Source organism: Perognathus longimembris, chromosome 17 (genome assembly GCF_023159225.1).
Source record: "Perognathus longimembris pacificus isolate PPM17 chromosome 17, ASM2315922v1, whole genome shotgun sequence".
In the NCBI taxonomy this organism is placed as follows: domain Eukaryota; kingdom Metazoa; phylum Chordata; class Mammalia; order Rodentia; family Heteromyidae; genus Perognathus; species Perognathus longimembris.
In genome coordinates, this window is record NC_063177.1 from 55,399,378 (window position 1) to 55,410,275 (window position 10,898).

The 10,898-nt window shown below is 74.3% G+C and overlaps 1 protein-coding gene across 1 annotated transcript; it reads left to right on the forward strand.

The window, feature by feature from the left end:
- Positions 1-3,745: 3,745 nt before the first annotated feature.
- Positions 3,746-6,118, forward strand: LOC125366319 (proline-rich protein 2-like). The gene is made up of 2 exons (XM_048366904.1): positions 3,746-3,936; positions 4,882-6,118. Exons 1-2 carry the CDS (start codon positions 3,746-3,748, stop codon positions 6,116-6,118), a joined length of 1,428 nt encoding a protein of 475 aa, XP_048222861.1.
- Positions 6,119-10,898: the final 4,780 nt, after the last annotated feature.

A 10,898-nucleotide genomic window follows, 5' to 3' on the forward strand; every position in this document is an offset into this window, starting at 1 on the left:
CAAGAGGGGGCGTGTGAGGGGCCGCCGGGCCACCCCCTCCGTCCCCGGCCGGCCCGGGCCTTGCCGCGGTGGGGGCACCCGACGCCCTGCCTGGACAGCGGGGGGCCGCGGGGGTCAGGCCCGTGGCTGGTCCCCAGGTCAGGGCGGGGCAGAGCCGCTCCAGCTCCCCATCGGGGCGCCCGGAGAGCCGCTGAGGGGCCAGGAGCCACGGAGGGCGCTGCCCCACACCTCCTCTAGGCTCGGGTCGCCCCACTTGGCCCTCTGAGTCTGGGGGGGCATTGGGGTCGACCGTGGAGCCAGCTGCGCCACGGGCCACGCTGGAGGTCCGAACCCTGAGATCTGGCCTCCAAGGAAGGAGAACCACCCCCCCTCCCAGCGCCGGGAAGGGGGCCCGCATTCCCCGAGCAGCAGTCCCCCCCAACCTGCCCACATCCCCCCCACCCCGCCCCTGCTGGCCGCACACCAAGCAGGCAGAGCCAAGGCCAGAGGGAGGCGGGCAGGGCCCGGGGTGGGAGAGGCACCTGGGCCCCACCGGCCCCCCACGCCCCCCGCGCCAGGAGGGACCCGCCCACCCCTAGACTAGGGCAGCCTCTCTGGGCCCAGCGTCCGGGGAGGCCGGGGCCGTCGGGACCCCCACTCCGCGTGAGGCGCGAGGTAGGTGCAGCCGCGGGGGCCGCAGTGGGACCTCCGGCCACCAGGGGGCGCGCTCTGCACGCGACACGCAGGCAAGGGGGCGGGAGCCGCCAGCGTTCGAAGCGAAACGTGAGGGCCCAGGCTTGGTCTGCACCCACCCGGCCCCCCCGCCGCCCCCCCCACAGGGCCCTTCCAGGAGGGGCGGGTCCACCCACCCTGTCCCGCGCCCGAGGGGCTGGGTGGCCGTGTGTGCGGTGGCCTGGGACCCGCCACGTGCCCTCTACGGCACAGGTGCCAGACATGGCGGAGACATGGCAGAGACTCCTGCCTCCCCCACGCGCCTGGTCCTGGAAACCTGCAGACACCCACAGCGCAAGACCAGACGGGGTGGGGGGCAGACGAGGGCACCTCGGTGCACAGCCGAGGGGAACAGGGGTCATGGGTCAGCCCCACTGCCCACCACAGACACGGCACACGGGCCCCACTGCCCACAGACACGGCACACGGCCCCATCCGCCCACAGACACGGCACACGGGCCCATCCACCCACAGACACGGCACACGGCCCCATCCGCCCACAGACACGGCACACGGCCCCATCCGCCCACAGACACGGCACACGGGCCCCTCTGTCCACAGACACGGCACACGGCCCCATCCGCCCACAGACACGGCACACGGCCCATCCGCCCACAGACACGGCACACGGCCCCATCCGCCCACAGACACGGCACACGGGCCCCTCTGTCCACAGACACGGCACACGGCCCCATCCGCCCACAGACACGGCACACGGCCCATCCGCCCACAGACACGGCACACGGGCCCCACTGCCCACCACAGACACGGCACACGGGCCCATCCACCCACAGACACGGCACACGGGCCCCTCTGTCCACCCACAGACACGGCACACGACCCCATCCGCCCACAGACACGGCACACGGCCCCATCCACCCACAGACACGGCACACGGGCCCCTCTGCCCACAGACACGGCACACGGCCCCATCCACCCACAGACACGGCACACGGCCCCATCCGCCCACAGACACGGCACACGGCCCCATCCACCCACAGACACGGCACACGGGCCCCTCTGTCCACCCACAGACACGGCACACGGGCCCCTCTGTCCACCCACAGACACGGCACACGGCCCCATCCACCCACAGACACGGCACACGGGCCCATCCGCCCACAGACACGGCACACGGCCCCACTGCCCACCACAGACACGGCACACGGGCCCATCCACCCACAGACACGGCACACGGGCCCCACTGCCCACCACAGACACGGCACACGGGCCCCTCCACCCACAGACACGGCACACGGCCCCATCCACCCACAGACACGGCACACGGGCCCCTCCACCCACAGACACGGCACACGGCCCCATCCACCCACAGACACGGCACACGGGCCCCTCTGTCCACCCACAGACACGGCACACGGCCCCATCCACCCACAGACACGGCACACGGCCCCATCCGCCCACAGACACGGCACACGGCCCCATCCGCCCACAGACACGGCACACGGGCCCATCCGCCCACAGACACGGCACACGGCCCCATCCGCCCACAGACACGGCACACGGCCCCATCCGCCCACAGACACGGCACACGGCCCCATCCGCCCAGAGACACGGCACACGGCCCCATCCGCCCACAGACACGGCACACGGGCCCATCCGCCCACAGACACGGCACACGGCCCCATCCGCCCACAGACACGGCACACGGCCCCATCCGCCCACAGACACGGCACACGGGCCCATCCGCCCACAGACACGGCACACGGCCCCATCCGCCCACAGACACGGCACACGGCCCCATCCGCCCACAGACACGGCACACGGCCCCATCCGCCCACAGACACGGCACACGGGCCCCACTGCCCACCACAGACACGGCACACGGCCCCATCCACCCACAGACACGGCACACGGGCCCCTCTGCCCACAGACACGGCACACGGCCCCATCCACCCACAGACACGGCACACGGGCCCCTCTGCCCACAGACACGGCACACGGCCCCATCCACCCACAGACACGGCACACGGCCCCTCTGTCCACAGACACGGCACACGGCCCCATCCACCCACAGACACGGCACACGGGCCCCTCTGCCCACAGACACGGCACACGGGACCCTCTGCCCACAGACACGGCACACGGGCCCCTCTGTCCACAGACACGGCACACGGGCCCCATCCACCCACAGACACGGCACACGGGCCCCTCCGCCCACAGACACGGCACACGGGCCCATCCACCCACAGACACGGCACACGGGCCCCTCTGCCCACAGACACGGCACACGGGCCCATCCACCCACAGACACGCCCCGGGCCTGTCCACTTTGAGCTCCCTCAAGCTCCTGAAAACCTGGCAAAAGAGCACGGGAGCTGGGTGTTCACGCCTGCACCCCCGCTGCGTCCAGAGCAAGGCTGCGCCGAGCCTCTGAGGGGACCCAGGCCACGCTGAGGCCCAGCTCAGAGCGACGGGGCAGCAGGGGCGCGGACGCGGTGACAGCGCCTGCCTAGCGCTGGCTAGTGAGGGGGAAGCACGAGACCCACTGGCTCGCCATGGCCAGTCACGCACACGGGCCGACACGGCGGGGAAGAAGGCAGCTCGCTCAGGCTCTGGCTGGCCAGCACGGTCGTGCACAGACCACGCCGCGGGAGGGGACGGGTCGGAGCCGGCTCCCTGAGACCAAGGCGTCCCGTGCCCACTTGGGGCACTGCCCACCTGGCAGGGCAGCCGGCTCCCGGGACAGAGCCCCAGCCGCCCGTGGGCACCGGGCAGTCGCGCAACCGTGGCCACTCTGCTGCCTGAGCGTTCTGGGTGTGGGACCCAAGCCCACCTCCCACCAGCTGGGGGTGGGGCGGGGCGGGGCCGTGGGGAGGGCCAGGCTGCCCCTCCCTCAGCCCCGCCTCCCTCGGCCCCGCCTCCCTCAGCCTCTGGCCCCGCCCCCAGCCTCCCAGGGCCCGCAGCCTGGCAGAGGCCGCGCTGGGGGATCCCGGCGAGCCCGCGGGGAGGGGCCAGGCCCCACGCGGCCCTCCACCCCCGCTGCCTTCCCGCGGGGCGGGGCAGGGCCGCCGCCATGGCCGAGGGCCGCCGGGGCTCTCCCCACGCTGGGCCTCGGGAAGGTTCCCGCTGCCTGGCCGGCGCCCTGGGGCGCTCTTCTGGAGACCCCGGCCCGCTCTCGCTTTGGCCAAGGTCGCCTTACAGAGACCTAGAGCGGTCGACACCCCAGACTGGGCTCCTGATGCCCCCACGTCCCCTGGAAGGGGGGTAAAGTGAAGCTGTGGATGGGCCAACACTCAGAACCTGCCCTCCCCTCCGCCCGTCGGGCCCTGGTCAGGGCCCCCCGACGAGGGCACCCCCGTGGTCAGGGTGGGCAGGGCCTGAGTGTGGACCCCACACGCCAGCCCCCACAGTTGGTTCTGTGGGCGGCCGGGCAGGGCAGGAGAGGGGGGCCTGAGCAGCCCCCCGGGCAGCACAGGGGTGACGCGCTCTCGTGATGGAAGCTTCCGCTTGCCCATGGGTGGAATGGCTCCCACCTGGATGGCAGCCCCGCCTGAGGTGGAGAGCCGCAGGTGGATGGGCTCCAGGCTGCCCCGGTAGAGCAGTGAGACCCCGTCTCCGCGAATACGCGGGGGGGGGGGGGGGGAGCCTGTCATCAGTGTCTCAGCGGCTGGCACGGGGACAACGCCAGCCACACAGGGAGCAGAAGCAGAGGCCCCGTCCAGGTGCCCTGGCATGCAGCAAGGCCCTCCCCGAAAATGACCCGGGCAGAAAGGGGGCAGAGGCGGGGTGGAGTCGGAGGGCGGGAGCCGCCCCCCAAGTGCAAGGCCCCAAGCTCAGCCTCCGCCCCACCCAAGGCAGCCGTTCACCGGGAGGGCGTTCAGCCGCAGGGAGCCCGAGGGGACGGGCAAGGCGGGGGCCGCACGGAGGGGCTGAGATTGAACCAGAGCCCCGCCCGTGCCAGGGTGGCACCCCACCACAGCGACACGCCCATCCCACCACGGGGGCACGCCCCCGCCACGGGGACACGCCCCTCACCGCGGGATACGCCCCACCACGGGGACACGGCCCCCACCACGGGGACTCGCCCCCACCACGGAGACACCCCCCCACCACAGTGACACGCCCCCCACCACGGGGACACCCCCACTGCAGCGACACGCCCCCGCCACGGGGACACACCCCCACTTCAGCGACACGCCCCCGCCACAGCGACACGCCCCCCACCACAGGGACACGCCCCCACTGCGGCGACACTCCACCGCCAAGGGGACACGCCCTACGCCACGGAGACACGCCCCCCACCACGGGGACACGCCCCCACTACAGCGACACGCCCTCACCACGGCGACACGCCCCTGCCAAGGGGACACGCCCTACGCCACGGGGACACGCCCCCACCACGGGGACACGCCCCCACTACAGCAACACGCCCCCACTGCAGCGACACGCCCTCACCACGGCGACACGCCCCCGCCAAGGGGACACGCCCTATGCCACGGGGACACGCCCCCACCACGGAGACACGCCCCCCACCACGGGGACACACCCACCACGGGGATACGCCCCCAGCCACAGGGATACGCCCCCACTACAGCAACACGCCCCTACTGTAGCGACACGCCCTCACCATGGTGACACGCCCCCGCCAAGGGGACACGCCCTACGCCACGGAGACACGCCCCCCACCACAGGACACGCCCACATCACGGTGACACGCCCCATCACAGAGACACACTCCCACCATGGGGACACGCCCCACCACGGAGACACGCCCCCCACAGAGACACACCCACCACGGGGATACGCCCCCAGCCACGGGGACACGCCCTCACCACGGGACACGCCCACCACCGCGTCGATACGCCCCCAGCCATGGGGACACGCCCCACCACGGAGACACGCCCCCGCCACGGCGAATCCAGTGGGAAGTAACCGCAGCTCACGGAGGCAGACGAGGTGCCGAGGCTCCCGGGCCAGTCGGGCCACACCAGACCCCGTGTGGAAGCCAAAGCGTGGCCGGGCCCGCCGCGCGCGCGCCGTCACCCGGGAGGGGGGGCCGCGAGGGCACGGCTCGGAGACTCCCTCACAACACGCACGCGTGCCCGCTCGCGGTGGGAGGAAGCACCGTGAGGGCGGAGCCCGAGACCCCACCCCCGGCACACCCGGCCCGGAGGGCTCCAGGGGCGGCTCGAGGGGCGCGGCGCCTGCCCGTAAACCGCGAGGCCCTGAGTTCGAGCCCCAGCACTGCCAAAAAAGAAACTGCAATCCAACGAGGGCTGGGCACGCAGCTCATGGGCACGCAGAACACGTGCGCGGGCGGGCGGGCGGGCGGGCACAAGGCCCCGGCCCCCCGCCAGCACTGGGGGGGACACGAACGCAAGAGGAGGCGTCCGCGAAAGGGAGCGGCCGGGAGTCGGTTGTGCAGAGGCGGGCCGGCGCCGTCTGAGCACACGGCCTCTCCACGTGCCACGTGGGCTCGGCAAGCGTGTCCCAACACGGGACGGGGCGCGCGGCCCGCGGGCACCGGGGCCGCCCCGGCCGGGCCCCCGTCAGGCAGGAGCGGGGCGGGCCGGGCGCCCGGAGGCTGGGAGCCGGGCGGGCGGGAGGGTGGGTGACACGCACCTCCGCGAGGCACCGCTCAGCCGGCACCGCGCCGGCCTCGCGTGACCAAGCTGGGGGGCGGCCCCCGGGCCCCGAGTTCAAAGCCCGGGCCCAGCGCCCGACACGAAGCCAGGCGAGGACACAGGACGGCGTCAACACCAACCACAGCGGCGTCCGGAGAGAGGCGGAGAGCGGCCACGCTCACACCCGCCCCTCGCCGCCCGGGCGGGGCCCGAGCCTCCGCCGTGAGCGCGAACCGCGCTGGGCTCAGAGGGCTGGGCTGGGGCGGCCTCCCCGGCACAGGGCCTGGGGAAGGCACGGGGGACCCGGGCAGCCCCCCACGGGGCACCGTGCCCGGGAGCCCCGCGGAGCCTGGCGGACACGCACACAGACACACGCGCGCACACGCACGCACACACACACGCACAACAGACACGCACACGCATACCCTCAGGCTCACGGGGCCAGTGCTACCGAGGGCGGAGCGGACGGCAGAGCCCCACCCACGGGGAACCACCGGCCGGGAGGGCGGCCGGCTCTCCCCAAATGGAAACGGGGGTGGGGGGACCCCGGGCCAGTGTGGGGTCTGTCTGGCGGTGACCGGGCAGATTCACAGACGTGAAGCCCAGGCAGTCACTGGAGCTGGGGAGGAGGTTCCATCTGGGGTGATGGGAATGTTCTAGAAGCAGGCAGGGCAGGGCTTGGCACAGTGGGCTCTGGCTGTCCCTGTGCTCCGGGAGGGGGTCCTAAGTGGGGGTTCCAGGGTCCCTTCTGCCCGACCCCCTCACCAGCATCTGTGCCAGGCCCCGTGGGTCCTGTGGACACTGAGAGCTGGGCCACAGCGTCCGCGCCACGCAGCACAGGGGGTGGGCACGGGCCGGGCTGGACCACGGCGTCCCCCCCACGGCCCGCGGAGGGTGGGCACAGGGTGGGCTGGACCACGGCGTCCCCCCCACGGCCCGCGGAGGGTGGGCACGGGGCGGGCTGGACCACGGCGTCCCCCCCACGGCCCGCGGAGGGTGGGCACGGGGCGGGCTGGACCACGGCGTCCCCCCCACGGCCCGCGGAGGGTGGGCACGGGGCGGGCTGGACCACGGCGTCCCCCCCACGGCCCGCGGAGGGTGGGCACAGGGTGGGCTGGACCACGGCGTCCCCCCCCACGCGGCACAGGGGGTGGGCACAGGCCGGGCTGGGCTACAGTGCCCCCCCACAGCGTGCGGAGGGTGGGCACGGGGCGGGCTGGACCACGGCGTCCCCCCCCCAGCGTGCGGAGGGTGGGCACGGGGCGGGCTGGACCACGGCGTCCCCCCCCACGGCCCGCGGAGGGTGGGCACGGGGCGGGCTGGACCACGGCGTCCCCCCACAGCGTGCGGAGGGTGGGCACGGGGCGGGCTGGACCACGGCGTCCCCCCCACGGCCCGCGGAGGGTGGGCACAGGGTGGGCTGGACCACGGCGTCCCCCCCACGGCCCGCGGAGGGTGGGCACGGGGCGGGCTGGACCACGGCGTCCCCCCCACGGCCCGCGGAGGGTGGGCACGGGGCGGGCTGGACCACGGCGTCCCCCCCACGGCCCGCGGAGGGTGGGCACAGGGTGGGCTGGACCACGGCGTCCCCCCCCACGCGGCACAGGGGGTGGGCACAGGCCGGGCTGGGCTACAGTGCCCCCCCACAGCGTGCGGAGGGTGGGCACGGGGCGGGCTGGACCACGGCGTCCCCCCCCCAGCGTGCGGAGGGTGGGCACGGGGCGGGCTGGACCACGGCGTCCCCCCCACGGCCCGCGGAGGGTGGGCACGGGGCGGGCTGGACCACGGCGTCCCCCCCACAGCGTGCGGAGGGTGGGCACGGGGCGGGCTGGACCACGGCGTCCCCCCCACGGCCCGCGGAGGGTGGGCACAGGGTGGGCTGGACCACGGCGTCCCCCCCACGGCCCGCGGAGGGTGGGCACAGGGCGGGCTGGACCACGGCGTCCCCCCCACGGCCCGCGGAGGGTGGGCACGGGGCGGGCTGGACCACGGCGTCCCCCCCCACGGCATGTGGAGAGTGGGCACGGGGCGGGCTGGACCACGGCGTCCCCCCCACGGCATGTGGAGAGTGGGCACGGGGCGGGCTGGACCACGGCGTCCCCCCCACAGCGTGCGGAGGGTGGGCACGGGGCGGGCTGGACCACGGCGTCCCCCCCACAGCGTGCGGAGGGTGGGCACAGGGTGGGCTGGACCACGGCGTCCCCCCCCACGGCGTGCGGAGGGTGGGCGCGGGCCGGGCCGGGCCGGGCACTCGCCCCTCCCCCCACGGTGGTGCAATGCGTGGGGCACAGGAAGGAACTGTTGCAAGCCGGGGCGCTGGGGAAGCCATGACAGGAGGAGGGGCTGGGGCGCAGCAGCAGCGAGAAGCCCGGGAAGTAGGGGAGCAAGTAGGGGGGCGGGAGAACGGGAGGGGGGTGAGGAGCCAGGCTCACACACTCGCACACAGGCTCACACACTCACACACGGGCTTACACACTCGCACACAGGCTTACACACTCACACACGGGCTCACACACTCACACAGGCTCACACACTCGCACACAGGCTTACACACTCACACAGGCTCACACACTCGCACACAGGCTTACACACTCACACACAGGCTCACACACTCGCACACAGGCTCACACACTCACACACAGGCTCACACACTCACACTCAGGCTCACACACACAGGCTCACACACTCACACACAGGCTCACACACTCACACTCAGGCTCACACACACAGGCTTACACACTCACACACAGGCTCACACACACAGGCTCACACACTCGCACACAGGCTTACACACTCACACACAGGCACACACACTCACACAGGCTCACACACTCACAGGCTCACACTCACTCCTGCGCACACGTGCGCGTGGCCACCCCGCAGCCATCACACAAGCACCCCCTGTCCTGAATCCCAGCTCTCACACACACGGGAGTGTGCAAACCCTCACGTGCAGGCCTCTGACACAGGGCTCACACACACGCGTGTGCACCCCCCCAGCCCCCTGGGGCTCAGACGAGGCCCCTCCGCTGCCTTCCTCGCCTCCCGGAACGCAGGACGCAGGGGCGCGGGGGGGGGGGGGGCAGGCGCGGGGCCGGCGCAGGCTGCGGGCAGCCAGGCCCTCTGCCCCCCCCCCCGGGGCCGCGGGGCGCTCCGCGTCCGCCCTTCACCCGCGCCCCGCGCCCCGCCGTCCCCCGAGCGGCACGCGGGGGCTGTGAGCTCAGAGCCGGGGTCCCCGCGACCCCCGCACGCCGGCCCACTGGCGGAGGTCAGGAAGACACTCCGGGCCCCGCACCCCGGGAGCGGTGGGGGTTGCAGGGCCCCTCGGCCCGCGCCGAGCCGTGCGGGGTGCTCCTCAGGACGGCGGGGGAGGGGCGGCTCGCGGTGACGGGGGACAGAGGGCCCCCCCTTCCCGTGGATGGAGCGGCATCTCCGCAACGAAGAAGCCGGCCTGGCCAGAGGCTGGAGCAGCGCCCGGGGGGCCCGGCCCTGCTGGACGGAGCTGAGCGCGCGCACGCACACGCGTGCACACACACGGGCAGCAGGTGCATGGCTGCCATCACTCAGTGGGGTGTGACCCCCCCCCCCGGCCTGCAGAGCCTGGGGCTGCGGGCTGAGGACGGGGACGGGGCCCCGGGGACGGGGACGGGGGACACGGGGGGGGGCTGGGCCCTGGGGACGGGGACGGAGGACACGGGGGGGGGGCTGGGCCCTGGGGACGGGGACGGGGGACACGGGGGGGGCTGGGCCCTGGGACGGGGACGGGGGACACGGGGGGGGGGCTGGGCCCTGGGGACGGGGACGGGGGACACGGGGGGGGGCTGGCCCTGGGGACGGGGACGGGGGACACGGGGGGGGGCTGGGCCCTGGGGACGGGGACGGGGGCTGGGCATAGACCGGGCAGGGCAAGGGCGCTGCCGCGTGGGGTGAGTCCTGGCGGGGCAACCCGCAGGCCGCCCCCGGGAGTCTGGGGTGTGCCGCCTTCAGGCTTCACCCAGCGGGGAGCCGGGGCCGCGGGGCAGGAAGGACGCAGCGGGGAGGAGCCGCCCGCCCCTCTCTCATGACGCCCACCCCCCCCCCCCCGCGCCCCGGCCCTCAGCCCGGCCAGCCCGCCCCGCACCAGGCCCTGCTGACTAAGAATGTCGGGGAGCCGGGGGGTCAGCGCCAGGCCCCCGGCCTGCACCGTCCACAGCTTCCATTTCCATCCAGAGGGAAAAGAACCCACCATGAGCCGGGGGGGCTGCGCTGAGCGCGGGGGCCCACGGAGGCCACGCCAGGGCGTGGCGGCCCCCACGCGGGGCGGGCCCAGGACGCAGAGCCACCTCGCCAGAGCCCCCCTCCCTCCCACCCCCCCGCCGACCCCCACGCGGGGCGGGCCCAGGACGCAGAGCCACCTCAACAGAGCCCCCCCTCCCACCCCCCTCCCACCCCCCCACCGGCCCCCACGCGGGGCGGGCCCAGGACGCAGAGCCACCTCGCCAGAGCCCCCCCTCCCTCCCACCCCCCCCACTGGCCCCCACGCGGGGCGGGCCCAGGACGCAGAGCCACCTCGCCAGAGCCCCCCTCCCGCCCCCCCGCCGACCCCCCGTCCAGCAGGTCATT

Bases quoted from the DNA above. Each gene is read 5' to 3' on its own strand.
- LOC125366319 (XM_048366904.1), top strand. From the start codon at position 3,746: ATGGCCGAGGGCCGCCGGGGCTCTCCCCACGCTGGGCCTCGGGAAGGT. The intron at 3,937-4,881 runs GTAAAGTGAAGC...CCCCCGCCACAG, and splicing joins CCACGTCCCCTGGAAGGGGG to CGACACGCCCCCCACCACAG.